The 20363-nt window shown below is 33.1% G+C and overlaps 1 protein-coding gene across 1 annotated transcript in view; it reads left to right on the top strand.

The window, feature by feature from the left end:
- LOC139686745 (serine-rich adhesin for platelets-like) overlaps positions 1-20142 on the top strand; it is a 112778-nt gene extending 92636 nt beyond the window's left edge. Inside the window, exons 6-9 of the mRNA XM_071583776.1 lie at positions 2104-2172; positions 13065-13205; positions 14514-14589; positions 17877-20142. Of these exons, the coding sequence (XP_071439877.1) occupies positions 2104-2172; positions 13065-13205; positions 14514-14589; positions 17877-18099 (509 nt within the window). The 3' untranslated portion in view covers positions 18100-20142. The remainder of the gene's footprint in view (positions 1-2103; positions 2173-13064; positions 13206-14513; positions 14590-17876) is intronic.
- The last annotated feature ends 221 nt before the right edge of the window (positions 20143-20363 follow it).

Genomic DNA, 20363 nt, shown 5'->3' on the forward strand with positions numbered 1-20363 from the left:
GCAAGTACAGATTCATTAGAGTTAGATCAGAATTTGTTAAAATCTCAACTAGGAGATGACTGTAAGGATGTAATGACAACAAGTGCAGATTCTATTGAGGAAGAGGCATCAAGCCATGTAGGTGGCATAGGTAGGAGTCTCCCGATACATGATCATAGTAGCTCAAGTGGAAGGGAAGGGGACTTGAGCTCTTCAGGAAGGGAAGACAGTGGTGGCATGGGAATGGTTGCACCAATGGGGGGTCGGCCTCTCCGAGGCAGTGATCCTCCAGATGAGATACAGCAAGATCCGATGGTATGTAGCACAGACTCCCTTGAACCTAGCAGTTCCACTGCAACACATGCCACTTATCAATATGAAACCGATTCTGTCATGTCCTCAAGTTTTACTAGTGGTGGTTCAGCCACAATGGTATCCAGCACGGACACACTAGATCCTGAAGCACTAGCTGCTGCAGCAGCATCATTAGTTTCACGAGGACCTCAATCACCATCATATGGGGCTTCTAGTACCCTGTCATCTGTACTTTTTGATGATAGGTATGAGGGAGATGGTTCACACTTTACAGGGGAAGGTGATTCACTTATGGGTGAAGAGAGTGCCATGGGCTTTGTAACTGATGTTAAGGGAGGTGGCACTGCATATGTGACTGAAGTAATTGAGCCAGTAACAGGAGAGGAAGGAGAAGCTTCTGGTTTTTCTCATATTGTTCATCGATCAGTAAGGCTTCCCCCAACAATTCAACATGTTAAGTTCACTGGCCCTGATGCAGAATCACAGCTGAGGTCCTATGTTCAGCAGTTTGCACCAGGGAAAGAAGAGCATGAATCTGAAGAGACTGATGAATATGGCAATGTTCACGTTACAAGAGTAGTGCAAAAGAGATTTGTTCTTGGACCTGAGGATTTAGCAGGTCTGGATGAGACAGTTTTGACGAAATCAGCAAAAGAAGGGGAAACTTCTCGACAAACTGATAGTGGCAGAAGTGCATCCACTCTTGTGACACATTCCACACATCACAGTTCTGATGAGGTAATAAAGAAACTAACAGTCAAGGGAGATGATTCACCTTTAACTGCTGACTGCCCTCGCATGACACAGAAGACAGTAGTAACTCACACGACCATTGGACATGAACTCCCATTTAAATCCTCTCCTCTAGCCCCAGGCCCGCCTTCTTCCCAGGAACCTTCTGACTCTTACTCTCTATCCCGGCCAGGAATAACTTCCTATTTAGCAGGTAGAGGGCCACTCATTTCCATCATCGTAACATCAAACACCCACTTCACTTTCTCCTGTTATTGTTTTGTGTTGGTATTTCTGTTGTTGTTTGGTTGACTTGGATGTATGGTTATTATTTTTTATTTTCATATGTTGGTTTGTTTTTAATTTGGTTTGCAATTCTCTTAGTGACATTTATGTATCATACCTGTATGCCCTAACTTTTATTTCAATTTTATTTTCAGTATTTCATTGAGGGGGACAAGTATTTATTATACATTATTTTTATTATTTTATTTTTTATTTATCACTTTTTCACCAGTTCTTTCAAGGACTTGGTGTTTAATTTTATTGGTGCATGTATTGCATGGACAATCTGAACAAATTATAGTTTTTGTGAAAATAAATTTGATGCTTTGCACTGGGAATAAGTAATTAATAAAATATGCAACACTATTTTTGTTGAATAGTGGCCCATAATATTGAGTAACATCATCTCACAGCAAATCAAACAAACAATCATTAGCTAACTTTTAACTATTAAAATTCATTTGCCACCAATGATGATTGAGCTTTGATTGTAACTAGTAAATACTTTAATGGGTTAAATCGATACCTTTTTATTTACAAAATAACTGATTGACTGCTTTCATGTAGAGAGAACAAATGATTCCTCGGTTATCCAGCATTTTCCCTCCTTGCCTTGAAAATCCATTAAATTTCAAAAAGTAGTAAGAGCAAATGATAGGGTATGTGTGTGTGTGCGCGCGCTTGTGTGTATGGTGATTATCTTGGCCATGTGATGGGCATTGTCTAAATTACTAATAGTCACACTTTCTCTTTTCTCTCTCTTTCTCTCTCTTTCCCCTCTATTCTGCTCAGGAGAGACAGGAGGAGCGGAACGCATGACCCAGGAGGATGCACCAGCAACATATTCCACAACAATGCGAGGTTAATAATTCAGCAAAAAAGATTTTCTTTTCTCCTCACTCTCCGTGTGTCGTTTATGGAATGTCCTGTTCAGTTATTCTGTTTGTGTACTTTTCTTTTTTTTTTGAATGCTTGGCATATATACTTACAGATATATGTGTGTGCGTATGTGTATTTATGTATGCATCTGGTGTGTGCATATATATATACATGTACATCCATATATGTAATGAAACAAGCTTCCCTCGTGAGCCGTTGGCAGTAATGAAGAGGATTCTTAATAAGTCTTTAAGTGCAAGCAGTGCACAAGTTTGCTATTTGTTGTAGTATTGATGTGATCATTAATCAAGCTGAGTAGGGATTGGCACACTTAAATGCGTTTATGTGTGAATGTGATTGTAGCACTATTATTTATTTATCGGGTAGTGTCTGAATGTGAGTGTGCTTGTTTGAGAGAGTGAATGATTATTATTATGTAGATGATGGTTCTTTCTCTTAATTTTTACTACTGATGAAATATTGCTACTGAAAAGATATGGAATGTGAATCTTCTTCCCTTATGTTGCCTACTATAGCTTTCAACTGTCCTTCAGAATGGTGCCACATTTCCACGTGTAGCTTCCTCTTCTTTCCAAGCTTAAATGGTTTCATCCAATTCCTGTAGACACTGTGCGAGAATAAAGTTGTGTGTTCCGTATGTGTATGCTAAAGGCTCATATGTACACACACACCACTTAACCGCACATATTCCATGGTTCTTACAAAAATCATCTAAATTACATTGCCAATGTATCCCATCATAAGTATCTTTGACATTTTTAATCTATACTTCTCTCTCCTAGGGCCTCATCAATGGTTACATTATTTCATTAGAATTACAAGCCACAAAAGGAAATATGGAAGTGTACAAAAGTGATGAACAAGAAAGGATGCACAGATTCAAGGAATTGTCAGGAAGAGACTTAATATTGAGATTCTAAAAAGTTAAAACTACCCCACGCTTTGATGCTTCTTTTCATTCCAGTTAATCAATAAGGTTTTTCATCAATGTTTGTGCTCTACACAGATATTTCGAATCTGGATCCAAAGGTGCTAACATTAACGTAATAACGGCAAGTAGCTGAGGTCTCTGCAACACTGTGAGGATAATTAGTGTCACAGTTATGATCTTGAGTTAAAAGGAAATGATTTGCTCTCTTTGTTGCTTTGCATATTTGTGTCATCACGGCTTTCAGTTTAGCTGCTTTGGCTTTTCTATGTGCAGCATGCAAATATTTATTATGTGAATGAATAATTTAGCACTTTTATTTATGATTACTATAAATCTTATACATCTTCTTTCCTCCCTTAAGTACACCAGACATGATTATTTTTGCATCACTGAGCTAAATGTATACATGTCTTGCTATGCTCATGACACTCAATCCAAGTTATGGTTCTACAGTTTTCATAGACTGTGAATTATTTATGTGTTTGGTATAATATTATTTCTTATTTCAGATCTATTAATTACCTAATTTATTAATTTTATTTAAAATAAGCACAAGGAAAATGTATCACTACAATCCAACTCGAATACTGTAGTCACTGATTAACATATTTTTTTCTTTGAGATTTTTATTTGATGAAATGCTAGAAAGTATGCAGTTTTTTGCCATTCAGGAAGCCCTTTTGGTAGCTATTCACTAGTGTTAGTATTTTTCCCCAGCTTTTGAGTTTTTCCAGTTTTTATGATTTTTTAAAAGTAATCTGTTAGTATTTTTTCTGTGTAATTTTATGGTAAGTAAAAAGTGTCTCAACCCCCATTAAGAACTTAGCCATGAGCATTTAATTGTAGATATTCTATGCTCAGTTTTCCTACGAGTAATTTTGCCTGCCTTTTTTATTTTTTTTAAATATCAGTGTGAGTGTGTATGTTGGAATATGTTTCCTGATTTCCAACTTTTTACTTGTTATTGTTTAATTTCTATTGTTCAGCAAAATTATAATGATTCTTTTATCCCTAGATGGAGATTAAGGTGAAGACAAGAATTAATTAAAGTGATCATTTATGAATATTTATAAAACAATTTTTTTCATTAGATTATATTTTTTTTCAAATGCCCACCTAGTTTTAATGTGATTATTAAAAAAAGATGCAATAATACTAATGCCACCACTAAATGATAAAAATAAAGCTGATCTTGTAAAAATAAAAGTAAGAGCATTTAAAAACAATTTAAGCAAGCTAAAAATCAACACTAATACCAACACTTAAAGTAACTTTCCATCAATGAGATACTGTTTGGTATATATAGTTTCTCATTAATATGGAGTATTGTTTCCTTAGAATAGGTTAATTAATGTTCTATATATCAATCAGTTCAAAGAATTTCCTCAATATGATCATGGACCACAATAATTTTACGCCTCAAATATTAGGTAGTGCCCAAATCAAAAATAGCAATTTTCTTTGAAAAGAGTACCATTAATTTCCTAAATTAATAAATTTTAGTAAAACTTGTAGTTTCCTTTTTCGGATCATGTAACTTACTATAGTATACTATCTACTTATAACTACTATAGTCTTTTAACTAGTCTACTATCACATTGATTTCACTTCAGGAAGGACAGTTTTAAATACATCCATTTCGCCATTATTATCCCAAGAGTAATTTTGGAAGTAGGTGTTTTGCAACTCGTAGTGTTTTTAACCATTTATTTTCCTGACTAATCCTTAATGATCACTTAGTATTGGTAACCATAACCTTATACAAGCAGCCTTATGATTATCATGCGTTAACAGCATTACTATTGCATTATCACAAGGAGGTTTAGGAAATTAAATTTAGTAACCAAATTGAAAGATTTTTATGAAATCTAACACAATTTTGGGATGGACTATTTAATCGAAAGTAGATAGGTTATAACTTTTTGTTTGCTTATATATTATAACATTTCTGAGTAACTTTAAATGTACATTAACTTTTTACAGGGGGCTGCCATGAAATGCCACCAGCATAAAATTACTGCTTTCCTTATATAAGAATGAATAATGTTATTACTGTACCCAAACAATGGCAGATGACATGAATAAATTTTGGCAATCAGTTTGTATCAGTGAGTCAGTCATCTAAAATTGATGATTGCCAAGCCTATTACCCATTCCAAAAGTTTAAGGCTTGAAATGAACCTCAGAGACAAATATTTGAAGAACAAAAATTTCAATTACATACTGATAAATTATGTTTTGTAGAATGTTGTTCATAAATGATATTTTTTTAATAGAGGGGTAATACCTTAAAAATTAATGAAAAAAGCATGTCATTTTCTGAAAAATTTGAAAGAAAACATACTATACCATTATTATTAACATCATATTCATTTTTTCAAATAAGAAAGCACAGGAAAATTAGAGGAAACACAAGAGGAAAAACTTAACTAAACTTAGGAAACAAAGTTACTTTTCCATTAGCCATTGTTTTTTCCAGAGAATAAAGGTGGATTAAAAATCATTAGAAACAACATTTTCATGGAAAACATAATACTTTAGTGATATCATAATTACCTTATTTTCCACCAACGATTTCAGAAATCAATATTAGTGGTGTTATGAGAAAAAATTATGCATACATAATGATGAGATTCGATTAGGGAATCATGAGTCTCAATCAGTGATTTCAGAGTTAAATTAGCCAACTAAGCATCAAGAATCTTATAATTATTAACAAAAATAAATAAATTTATTTACTAGGCATGAAAATAAAGTTTACAGACTGAAGCTGTTAAAAATTAATTTTTTTTAAGCAGAAATATTTACGCATTGCTCTCAAAGTATTCCCCCCAAAAATTTCATCACAGTTTGCTAGTGTTTAAAATCACAATTAATTTCCTTAGTTACAATAGCAGAACACACTCATGCAAAAACAGCTATACTCAACACAATATTGCCAAGAAAACTAAAAAAATTTGCATGACTGGGTGAAATGTTAAAAATTGCTGTGCCACTGTCTCCAGACATCACATCTTACAAAAATAGGAGTCTGCAAACTTTATTGCCATACCATATATTTTATTAATGCAATGGCAACATATTCTTAGACCTAACTCAGTAATTAAATTCACCTTAATAATTAAAAGTAATTTATGATCTTAGTGGTATTCCTGTTAAAAATTAGATATCTAAATATAAGATTGGAAGATAAATTCAACACTATTACTTCTCACACTTTAGAAAATTCACTCAGATTGTGTGACTAGTTTTCTTTCGAAGGGAATAACAGCCTGAAGTACACCATCAAAACAAATTTTCATGTCACTTTCATCTTATCTGGTAGACTTATCCAATATCTCTAGCAAGCGACTAACAAATTGTATTCCACAAATGTAGCACTATTGTTGTTCCATTCATTAACTTCTGAAGGCATAAAAAACTATCATTGTTGCATCCTATCGCCTGCTGATTTGAATTGAAATGGTTATACCATCCTATTATTGCTAGATCTTCATTTACAAATGGAAAAAATCTTGTGGTTTCAATGTTTCAGGATATTGCTTTCATGTTCATATAATCCCAAATAGATGGCAAAAAAATGTAGGTCAAACCTGACAACAGGTGATGTTGTTATCTGAGTAATGGTTTTGGTCACAGGTAAAGAACTAATCATTAAAATTAAGGCAATTTCATGAAAATGTAAACGTACCATGGTGATTTTCATATAGGCCTTGCTGGCAAGATAACTCATTGCAAATTTTGTGAAAACACTAATAAGTTAGCATTAAGTCAGATATTAGTTGGTGGTCAATATGGCTTCCATAGCAAACTTGAGAGCAAGCCAACTTTACTTTTTGAATAATATTCATCAAACTCCGAAGTAACTTATTTTTCTTCAGCATGCCCAACTCAGGGGACGCAATGTTTTCCACATGATACAAACATGTGCTGGCATTTTTCTCATGCCTATTTATTTGAAGATATAATCAGTGACTTGCCGTGAAGTCTCTAGGCAGAAATCCAGCCATTATTTCTAAGCATGCATGCTTCCGATTGAATTCAATATGAAATTTGAGCATCACATTAATTTGCAACTGAAACTAACAAAACAATATCTTCCATGATTGCCAGCAAAATGAATTGTTTCATCAGCAATAAAAGCCTGGAACAGCTGCTTATTATTGGTAGTAGTTTATTGATTTCTCAGGCAAAACAAAATTTATGATGGCATTTTGACTATTTTATCTGGGTTTATTTTTCCTATGATGTGATTTCTGTAAGTGCATCATAAGCACAGGGGCTTTTGGGAAAGTTGTTCAAATATATTTTCATGTAGGAACAAAGTATAGTTTTCAATCATGGCAAATCTAAAATAATGGAGGTCGATTTTGGATTTTCCTTGAATGGCAGTTTTTCCGAAGTTCTAAAGGATGTATATCCTTTTTCAAGGATTATCCGTGTTTATCTGTACAAATTAGACAACCTAAAAATTTTAAAACATCTGTTAAGTTTCTGCATCAAAATATTTAAAGAGCAGTCACATTTATAATCTGGTACTGTCACAATTCGATATATGCATTTCCTAATCCAAAAATTAATTCCTTGTCTACAAGGAGTTATTTTATCCATCTTGGGGTCAAATAATTTCTAACTTTTAATTAAAAATCAAATTTAGTCCCATTCATTTTTATTACATGCGAAAATATGTCCTTTCTATGCATACGTTTATATACAATGTTAACGTCAAAATAACACTTTGACTTTAAAGTAAGCATTCTTGATATTATCACTAATAACACAATTATTTTTTAGAATAGAATATGCAGGAACCTACTCATATTTTTAAATGCAGGAAATCGTGGCACTGCACTGTTTAAAGGCATCTTAGCAGTGTGCCAGACTGTAAGGCTGAGAATATTCTAATTATATATACAGTGGATTTTTTCCACTTACACAATATTTTTTCTTTAAATTGCAATATACTCCGCTAATTTTTGAAATTTTAATGTATAAATAGCTAGATTGTTGCTTTGGGTTGGGGGGGGGGGCAATTTCAAAAGGTGCCCTGGGCTCTTAAACATCTTGGTCCATAGTGACAAACCATGCTGCCTCCCGCCTGCTTGATGAGATATGAGTGACATAATAGAAGCATGGAGGTCACCCACTCATCAAACCTCCATCCAGGCTCAATGTTGCATAACTTTTATGGTCTAATGGATTATATATATATATATATATATATATATATATATATATATATATATATATATATATATATATATATATATATATATATATATATATATATATATATATATATATATATATATACTAATAAAAATGTACTAATCAGAATTAGGCCTTCTATATTCTTCTGTTGTAAAAAAAATATTTTTACACCCCTCCATCATCTTATGCTGGCTAACATGATGATGTATCTGCGTTGCTTATATTTTACATTACAATAAGAACATTACCATGATAATATTTAATTAAACTTTTCGTGTCACTTCATGACATTATTCATATCAGTCCTTCAACATAATTTTTAGAACTTTGTATCTACAAATGGGTACCTGGGTATGTATCTCATGAGGTTCCCATATCAATTAACTAATAATACCTCAGCTGTCGATCACCACCCCTAAAACTACTACTTCTAACTGATAATGCAAAGAAAAGTATTAAGTCTCTCAATGATTTGAAGAAAAAATTGGAGAGTATAAAAGGAAGGATCCAATTACACATATTCAATAAAAAATGTTGCATTCATAAGTATTTTCCTGAACACATAATTTACTTATGTGCAATATCAAACCGTCATAATTAATGATACATCCAAAATATTCATAAGCCATTGAATAAAACATGATTCATTGACCTCTCATGTTAAATAAGCTATGTGCTGCATGGCTTATCTTTTATGCGAGAGTAGAATTGGATAGTTAATTTTAATGATAGGAACATTTTTAATTCATGACCACTCAGGTGACTTCTATGCAATAAATGTTGTGTATGCTGAAAGTGCCAATGTTTTCAATGAATCAGTTTTCAAACACAAATTCCAGTAAATATACATATGTCTCCATCACCTTTTCCAGGGAAATTTAAAAGTAAAGACTTTGAAAATAGTTATAAATTGATATTTTTAAAATCATAGTGAATTTTCTTAATTTTTTCTTTAACTTTATTTTGTGAAGTACTAATTAGCACTTATATATTATTAGATGCATGCTAAAAGTAAAATTCTGCATTATTCACTTATTGAAATTTGAATAGAAGTAATTGATCTGAAGGACAGGGCTCACAAATCAATATTTATGCTGAATTAATTACGTTCATCATCCTCATGCCTTGACACATTATTAGAGATATGTAAGTAAGATTTTTCATTGAAAAGTTTCTGGTGCATGCATAGCACATAAAAAGGAATAATGTAGGAGTTATAGTCTGTTTTAATTTGAGGTTGACTATCCACTAGTTTAAATTGTAATGTCATTTTTCTTCATGCAAAGTAGTAGGTATCACAAATATTTTTGCTAAACTTGAACAAAATTATTTCCTTGGTACCTATTCAATAAGCCATGCACATATATTGCCTGTATTTTTGGTATTTGGAGTATTTTATTACAAAACATATTATAGTTAACTATTTTTGGAAGTGGTACATTTGGTACTCTCATAGTTTATGTAAGGATCAAAGTAGGTACCTCCTATTTAACATTTAAAGAGTAAAACAAATAGAAAGTAACCACTAATAGCTTAGTTGCACTTTTGATGCCATAAAACTGCACTGCACCAAAAAATTGCACAAAAATACATGTTACTCAAAGTGGATATTTCATATCTCAGTGGATTTGGATGCAGTGAGTTTCCTTGTACCTACCTCTCAAGATCAGCATATTTATTGAATAACAACATTGGACTAAGTAATGACATATTTCTAAGTGCATTAAACTTAACTAAGCTGCACAAAACATTGAAATTAATGCAGTTGCGAAAATATCAATCATAGGAAATATACTCCAAGCTACAATAATTAATTTTGCATTAATGCAATGCTATTTTGTCCCATTTTTCATTAAACAATAGAGTTTCTCGGCTCATATATGTATTATCACTAATTTAAATAATTGGTATAACAATTGTGAAATACTAATACCTTAAAGCAAATCATGCACAAAGTGGTTCTATATAAAGACAAGATTGCAGTTTCCTGCTAATTAAATTTTCTATTAACAACCATGCATTAATTTATGTGCCCATGTTGATGCACTCGAGAACAAAGTTTAGTACATGAACAGCAGGCAATAAATACAAACAATTCTATAATAGAAAGCTGCAATCTTATTTTTGGAGATACTTATACATAGCTATAAACTAAGTAATTTTATAAAGCTTATAATCTGTATTCATATTTAATAAGTAGATTCTGTCACAAATTTCTCCATGAAGGAATTTTTTATCCTGGAATCAACTGCACAAAACAACATACCTGAACTACTATCCATAAAACCAATGTTTTCTTAATCCTCAAAGGTTTTAACCATAGGATGTGGTGAAAGAACACAGCATTAACCCATACATCAAGTGGAAAGTGTGATAACCTTGGGTGCTGCATGGGGGCTATCTCAGCAATGGTGTCAGTTTATGGAAGCTATGGGGAAAAAATGTGAAATTCAAAAGTGCATAACATTATTTGACCGAAGTTACATTATTATATTGGGAAAGGAAAGAGTCATCAACATCTAGTGATAAATGTTGACTCATTTTTTTAAATTAGTATGTTAACCCAGCAGATTCCATGCAGCTAAATGACTACTGATTTGTAGGATCAGTTTAAACATGGCAGTGAAGCTTTTCCATTTAGAGTTGAGCATTATAAGGGAATACATTTCCATGAATAAGTCAATTTCCACTCAATTCTATGCCCTGGTACTTAAGGAGCCATGAATTTGACTGAAATTACTGTGAGTTTGGGTATGGAATTCGAAGAAGGCAGTATTAAATTTCAATTTGTTGCCCAAAAGATAAATCTGAAAGTATTTATTAAAAATAAGGAGAGTTCAACAATAGCCATAAGCAGAAATGATGCCACATATATTATAAATTCTAAACAATTGTTTATACTGGCCTTAAAATATGGATTAAAACATAAAGCACCACAGTTTATGTATTTGTTGAAGCAAATTCAGAAATGTGAGAATGGGTTTGGATGGTGAAATTTTTTGGCACATAAAGAAATTTTATTCCTAAAAAATTACCATAAAAAAATAGAAAAGTTTATTAGTTGAGAGCACATTGGGAAATTTATATACTTATCTGAGTTTCCTTCCTTTAAATCAGGTTTTTAATATTATTTTTTTTGAAATTTTTCTCTAATTGTAAGTTTCAGGTATGTTAGAATAATAATTTGTTAAATATTCAGCCTACAAATATATTTCCAGCATTCCTCATGCAGTTAGTTTGCTAACTAATGAATGGTGTCAAAATTTTTATTAAATGTTTGCTATTCATAATATCATATGCCAGATGTGATTTCATATAATTTTAATCATAGTTGAACAACACCTACTAACAGCTTGGAATGAGAATGATACGTGCATGATGTGAAAGATCTACTGATGCGTTTAATTTAGTAAATACTTACTTTCATAAAAAGGTTATGCTCCCTTTTGCCTACCCTCCCCTGAGAACCATTATCATTCATCCTAAGGAACGACATAATAGACCTTCAATCAAATCTGCTAATTTCTTGAAATGGGACTTGAAATAAGTACAAAACATATTATGATGACCATGGCTACTGTTGCATAAATAATTCATCTAGATAGAATTTTCTGAATGAATTGGGCAAATATCCTTTATTAACTTTATTTATTCACACTTTTCTTGATAATACTCTGTATTTACTTTTGTATTTTCTCTTTTCAAAAGTACCCACGAATTTCATGCTCAAAGTTAAATTGCTCAACTTAACCAGTAAATTTAAGTTTAAAGCTGGACCATGCCTTGCTGCAAACACTGAAATCATATTGAAAGCTGTGGCATTTTCAATGCTCACTTTTCATTCAAGATTCATTAGTATGTGTTACTTTTAGTGTATTTGGATTTAACTGCTGTGAAAAATAACCACATATATAATTAATTTATTAAGTCATTTTGTATAATTTGTGCAATATTCTGGGGAGAATGTAGCTGTTATTGAGGGTAAGATGTAGCCAAAATAATAACAATATTCATGACATTTTTAGTAAAATGTGTGGCTATACTACACATAAGCAAATACTCGATTATATACACATAAATTTTCATTATAAATTCAAACTATACTTGTAGAGTGATTTGTGAAATAATTTTGTGGCACTATATACTCTATGTATTGGAATATGAAACTATGTGTTGGCAAAGATGTCTGCAGCCATAGTGTTCTCTTGCCAACTTTATAGCCAACATTTTCCCTCCTCATCAGTCATTACATCTAGAATTCATGTTTACATCTTTTCCTCCAAAGGTCTGTCTCCATGATCTCCAACTAGTTGTCTGATTATAAAGCTGATGGAATGTGTCACCATTTGCTCAAGCCAATACCACTTGAAAGCAAAGAAATAATTGTAATACACTGAAGTCACTTTTGTGATCTGGTGCAATGTGCAATTGAGTTTCATAACATGATGTTTTGTTGGAAGGGTTGATTGCTGTGGCTTTGAGCAAGCAGTTACCTGAGACCAACATGCCCAGTCTAGGAATTCAACCCACCCGGATTTGGATTTGATCCAGCTGTGTTGAAAGTCGAATTTTGCCCCAACCTCTTCCATTCCCATTCCCATTTATGGACCACATGCTATCAAGTAGCTACATACTATTTCAAGCCTCCTTAATGCACCCTCTGATACTAATGCCAATCTACATCTTCTTTGCCTATTCATATGTGATACAGCAGCCGTCCCACGGCGTCGCCCTCCTCGTCCCATCCATGACATTAGCATAGATGACGATAGCGATAATGTGGAGTGTGATGTCAGGGAGCATGACTGGCGGTTTGACCTTCAAACACATCGAGCACAGAGTCAGAGAATGGGTCAGTCCCTAAGAACAGTGCTCTATTCTTCTCATACATCTCGACGTGTTTATTTAGACTTTTGACTTTTCCTTAAAATATTTTCTCTCTTATTAGTTCAAAATTTTCTCTGCTATACTATATGTTTACCTCAGATTTATTTACTGGTTGGCATGCCTTGATCTATGTGTTGGAAATTTATGTCTTCTACTTTGAAATCCTAGAAACCTGATGCTCAGGTATGATGGATGAGAGTTTACTTCTTTGTGCCTTCAAGAAGTACATAGACAAGTCTTCCGAGCGCTTATGTGATTTTATTTGTGAGTTACAGATTTTTCAACTTCCCAAATGTGAAGTTTGATGTTGTTTTCAGAGAAGAATCCCTAAGCTGTTTGATAGTTTGCATCTAAATGTTATCATATCCAATGAAATCTTCAAGTAAATTATCAAATTATTCTGTTAAGAAGTGTCCTCAAGTTTATAATCCTGATTAATTGCATGCCCTTACTCATATTTGTATTATCTAACACAGTTTAATAGACATAGTTTACTTGAGAATGTTCTCTCATGGCTTCCTTTTTCTTTCAAATCTGTTTAAATATTTGACATTTCTAGTGATTCACATTTCATTTTACTCTTCCTATTTTTCGAATTTCTCGACAGCATGTTATTATGGATATTTTTGACCTGGTCATTTCTCTTCTTCAGTCTTACATAACAGTCTAGAATATGCAGCATTAAGCTGCAATGCTTAAATTAAGAACACTTTCCATTTAAAATAATTGTGCAACATAATGAAAGACTGAGATGTTTTAAATGCATACACTGTATTTTACGACAAGGATTAGCTGAGTGAATGTGATGAATGAGAGGAAATATTTAAATGTGCCAAATCAAGGTCCTTCAAAAAAAAAAGCTTCCAGCAAATTTTATTCCAGGATGCAGCATGTATATTTTAAATTTATTTTGGCTGACATATGTTTCATATATACATATACAAACACACATATACATGTACTTTCATCATGTTTTATAGCTCTGCTTTAGGGAAAATTGTTATTGAATTTTTTCAACTTATCCTTTATTTTTTTGTCAGCCTATAACATAATATATATATATATATAATATATATGCTTATGTATTTGTATTATTTAATTATAAATTATTGAAGGGCTGGCTTCTAATTTCATCATAACATAAGATAAAATGTTTTACTCATACTGTTAATATACTTAAAGCTTAATCAGATATGCTTCATCAACATATTTCATTGATTCTGAAAATATTGCTCTCTTTTCTGATGAGTTAAATGCAAATTTACCTCTCTAGGATCTGAGTTTTACCAGACGCAAGATCCTGACTCTACCTCTGAGTACGATCCAAGCCAAACAACCACACAGGCAAGGTAAGAACATTGTTTCTATTCGCAATCTCTTAGTCTGAGTTCATGATGAAAAACTCTTACCAAAGTGAAGCACATTGATTAACAAACATAACTGAATTGTAAATTTTCACAATTTTCATTGTCATGCCAGTGGCAACTTTGTACGTAATATGCTAATGTTAAAATTATGTAGACCAGGTGATATTTCTCACTGAAGTTTTGATTGTATAATGCAGAAAAATATGAAAAGATGCATTTAAAATTGATAGAAGTGGGAAAAATGACATTTAGGTCACTAAAACCAGTTGAATATGGAACAGAAGAAATGTGTTACATTCACTGAAATGTAGCTTTAGGTGAATATAACACTACCAGTTCATATGCATTTAAAATTTTTGGTTGTACAGAAGATTTATGCATCAATTACAAAGACCTTCGATATTGCTTTAATTGCATCATATTTGCCAAGGTACTCGCCCCATTTTTGCCAATATTATTGGCATTGCTGCAACTTTTGCTTATGTCATTGTCTGTAATCAGCAAACTGATTTATAATGCTGATTTTCGACATTTCCCTCAAGTCCTGGTATTTATGCAAATGCTCTTTCTCTAAATATGATTATATTTATCCATACCTGTAACCTCCAATGTCCAGTCCTTTCAAAAGCAAGGAAAGTCAATTATTGTTATCTCAACCTGTGCAACAACCTAACCATATTGCATGCTTATTAAAAGTACAGATGATTAGTATATGTACATAATTCCAGCAAAAAAGAGAGGAGACAAACAAATAAGCACAGACTATATCAAACTAACCTCTTCCTTTCATGATGTGTAAGCGACAATAGAGAGAAAGGGTCGGGTTTTTAAATGTTATATGCCTGCTTGGTTACTTAGAATTCTGAAAGTATATAGTCAAGTCACCTTACGAATTAATATATGCTACATCGGAGAGTAATAGGTTTAATCACAGAGTGATTTTAATAATCTCATAAAAGATGGAAGGGAATAATTATATACTGTATCCTATTTTGTGCTTGTTTCCATCAGCAGTTACTATGACATGCTGATTCACTTGATCCAACTAAATGAGTGAAAAATTGCTCTTTTATGCACTGGGTGAATTTCAGAGTTGAAAAATCAATAGATACTTACGAAAATTTAATTCACAGCTCACTTCAGACAGGTGCGTAAGCCATTACCATCGTTATTAAGTCTGCATACATGGGAAAGATATGTCAGGAAGATTGCTTATGAATGAGTTCATTGGATAGAGATGATGTATTGCCACAGAATTAAATTTTTTTGGTTCTTGCGAAAGGGATGGCATTTCTGAAAGAAACCCCGAAGATCGCATTAATTTCGTCAATTAATAGTTCATTGAGTATATCTAAAACTAGGCATAAGTAAACATCCGCTCCATCATCATTTTATCATCTCAGGTATGAGGAAATAGCATGAAAATAAAATCTAATACCTTAGAATTCCCATGCCATTCACGCAACAGCATATTTATTCATTAGCAGTGATAGCAAAAGAACGACTTCGTACACATTACGTCGTTGTATGACGCATTTCTAACGATTATCTGTAGTCGCTGGCAATTTATTGTCACAAGTAAATTTCAGGATTGTTTTTCAATAAAATCTATATGCAAACGCACATAGTAACTCTTATAATATATCCATATTATGCTGTTGTGATGATATTTGATATTACTCAGTGCTTTGGTTTAAATTTGGCCGCCAGAAATGCTTAGCTGTCTGGAGTCAATGACACCTTCTGGGACATTTCAGAACTTCTTATGTGAAAGAAAAAGAAAAGGATTAAGCGCGGTGGTGGGAGATTCGTTATGAGTTCTGTTTGCATGAGGAGGATTAGGTCCCGTAGATGATAAGTTTCCAATGTGCTAGAATAATATTCTTAAGGATATAACTTTGTGTGTGATATGGATATGTTGAAGGAGTTCTCTCTCGGAAACTGAATGTATCGTAAGATTATAATTTACTTCCATTTTAAACTTAAACCATATCCGCTCTTAAAAATTACACCTGCAAACGTAGTTCGCTTTGTATTTGAATTATGTAATTGCCTTATGTTTCTCTGGCCGTCTCTTTTAGTTCTATAGAGATTATTTTCTGAAACGTGAACTAAAATTATGTAAAGGCTTTAGTTTGATATTTAGATCAAGTCTGTGTATGTATACGCGAATAAAAAAATAGCGGATAGTCGGAGAGCAATGAAAATATTTAATGCGGAAAAGGCCAAATGGTAGCTTTTTTTTGTTAAAGATTAAAGAATACCCAGGAAGTATTTCTGGCGAATATACTAAAATAATAGCTCGGCATTACGTGTGTGACCTCAGAAAATTTTCTAATGTGAGACTTAATCAGTCGTCCACTTACTTATGCCTCACCCTGGCAGTCAGTCACTCGTTGGAAAGGGGTTTCATGCTCTTAGCCAAAAAATCGACGTTACAGGAGGATTTATTTTCCGTATGAATTTTCGTATCCCAATCTAGCATGGCACTGTGTTAGAAAGTAAAATATGATAGGAAAATTTTTTTATTGTTCAAATGACCTGCGAGTAACACCACGCAAAAATATATCAATAATTTCTCTCCGATTGTATTATCGGCGTCTTCATGTCAAACATGCCGATGGAAAGGTGGCAAAAAAATAGTTTTATGTGAATGGGATGACACTCGTTAGCCTACTGGTTGGAAGATTTGGATAATGACAACTGGCCGGGTTTCAATGTAGCATGGCAGATAACACAGGTGATGGAACTGGCTCGCCACTGTTAAGTGTGAATTTTACATACAGGATGAGCTTTATACTCATCTATAGAACCAACCAATCATTTGACTATTGAGCTTGTTTCGCTCTATGTTGGTTAAAACTGGAATACATTTCATATTTCCACTGCATGGAGTGTCAAAAATTTGACAGAATTCATAGGGTTCATGTTAATTCAGCCACTCTTAAATATATCAGTTCAGAATTTCAAGTAATGAAGGTTCAAAAGCAACAAGTTTTAAAAATCTATTGTAGAAACTGAAAGCCTACCAGTTTTTCATTGCACATTGTAATGAAATCAGCTCAACAACGTCCAACCTGCACCAATTGATACAGTATATTCAAAAATTTACAATGAATGGTTGGTGTAATCATTGGCCCAGGAAATTCTGATAATTTTCATTCTCATTGAATGATGCTGAAAGTGTTAAAATATTAAAGATGACTATTTGGAAGTGCAGAAATGTTTCAAGGGGTCTAACTTTCTTCATGCCATTATTCCTTCATCAGGGTTGTCACGACACGTACTCTCACCAGGACTGTGATGGGTGAAGATGGTCGCCCAGTGTCGGTCACTACTACTGAAACAGAAGTGTCCGATGGTGGTGGTGCTGAAGGAGTCCTTGATAGCAATCAGTTAAGGGAGTCCATGCAGCAAATCATTGATCAGTTTGCTGCTGGGGAGGAGACAAAGGAAGGGAAAGAAAGCAAGAAAGAAAAGAAGCCAGAGTAAAGGGAAATGATTCCAAAGGAGTCAGTAGTATTTGGGGGAGAGGGGGTAGCTATGGAAAGAGGCAGCAGTAGGGAAATGAGAGATGAGTTTGATTTCCTTATTTTCAGGCATATTCTCTACTCTTCAATGTCTGAACAAGTACATATGATTGAAAGAAATAACTGTTAATGTTATAAGCCTAAATTTGTCTTGCCATTCCCCTATGTAATGAAGAAACCTCTGTATTTTGTTAAGCGATGGGTGAATGAGTCGATTGTGCAATATATGTTTTGAGGCTAAGTAAAACAGCTTCAAATCATTTGTAAGTGTTAAATTGTGCTCAGAAATATTGAAACAAACGGTTAAATGAAATACATTCAATAATTGCTATCGAATTTTGATGAAAGCCAAGTTAGGACACTTGCTTTTAAAAATCAAGTACCTATGTCTCATTTATGCAATAGGTTGTTGTCATGCCTAGCAAGCCCCTCTATCGAAAACTCATTATGTTTCAAAAATGTATAGCAAGACTGGTGTATGGACATCATATAATCTCGCTAGCATGGAGAAAGATGGACAAGGCATAATATAGCTGGTGATAGGTTGGTTAAACCTGCCACATATGCTATTCATTTCCTCTTTAATTTCCCTTGTTTGGCATTAGCAAATGCAACATGAATTGGACTTTGGGTCCTATTCTGCATTTGTGTGCATATATTCATAAACAACTTTGAATCTTCATCACTTGTCAAAATGTGGAGAGGCTAGTGGAAATGAAATTGATAGAACCAAAATAAAACTAAAGAGCAGTAATATACATTTAGTATATGGAGTGATATTTTCTGTGAGAAATTAATTTTTTAAATGAGTGGTATGGATTCTCTGGTGGTTAAAAGCATTTTTCTTACTAGTGTTATGAGGTGATCTAAACTTTAAATCAGTGTACTGATGGCTTTTAAACATTTCATATATATACATAAATATATATTTACCAAACTTGTTTTTTTATTCTACAAAATTTAACTGAGATATTTTTAAACTCTTTGGCATATACATATTAACTTTATATAAAATATGTGTATATTTCACTGTTAATGGAAAGCCAAAGAAACTTTTAAACTTGTATTGTAATAAGTCCCAGATTTGCATTAAATCTTGGAAAAAACCAAGGTTAACCATCATTGATGTAGGGCAGATTTCTGCATAGCAAGTGAGCTTCACCACTCCCACTGAAATACTGTCCCTCTGAACAAAAGCACAGCTATTACAAGGTATTAAATGTTCAACTTATTACTTATGAAGCAGTCATTTCATATTGAAGTTGAACATGCTTTATGGTGAAGCCCTGTAAATGTTAAACTTTAGCACTAAAAAAAGGCAGATTCAAAAGGCTATTCTATATTATGAATTGAAAGCAACTGAAGTGCTTCTTTGCTTTATAGATGGCACATTTATTTTATTACATATGTATTAATTCCTGTGGTTTTGATTTAAACATTTAGTTTTATATTGAGGATTAAAATATGGTTGTTCTTTTTGTTATATTTTTTTGATGTGATTCAGATGAGTGAAGTGTTTTTTTAGGTCATAGTAAAAGTGCTTTATCTACATTTTCCATGTGTAATGTTTCTGTACATTAATGTTTATTCTTGTAATATTTACACTTCAATGGCTTTCTTGCTTCTGGAGCAGCAGCAAATGAGCATTATTGCCTTAGTACTCACTGCTCCCACTTCCATATCACACCATCTATTGTTTATATCCCATATCATTATTAGCCTGCCATGTTGTTTTATGAAAGAATCCCCATAATAGCAGATTTTTCTGCTGCTGTTCAAAAAATGATTGCCATTATTATAACTGTAACTATGAGTAATTGACATTCTACTATTGTACAATGCTGTTTGCCTCTTGTCCTTGCGAATTTGTGTGGCCTCTCTAGCCAATAAAGATATGAATGACAATTACAAATTATTGTGAGGCGGAACTGAGATGATGTTGCATTGGTGGAAGTTTGTTTGAAATATCTGATGATAAATAAAGCTTACTTAAGTGCCCCAAAAATATGTGTTCTCATTCCAATTTGTATACCATTTTACAATGCTCCCAGATTGAGTAAAACTGTTAGAGGAATTGACGTATATTGATGGGCTTTAAAAAATATCAAATTTCAAAGCTTGCCTTTCTGTGGCATAAATGGTGGTAAAACAATGAATGATTACCTCAGTAGAATTTGGAGGCTTAATATACAGTGGGGGGGGGGGGGGTATGATAGTCCAGTGGAT

The sequence above is a fragment of the Hetaerina americana genome, unplaced genomic scaffold, assembly GCF_022747635.1.
Source record: "Hetaerina americana unplaced genomic scaffold, ioHetAmer1.1.p SCAF_15, whole genome shotgun sequence".
NCBI lineage: Eukaryota > Metazoa > Arthropoda > Insecta > Odonata > Calopterygidae > Hetaerina > Hetaerina americana.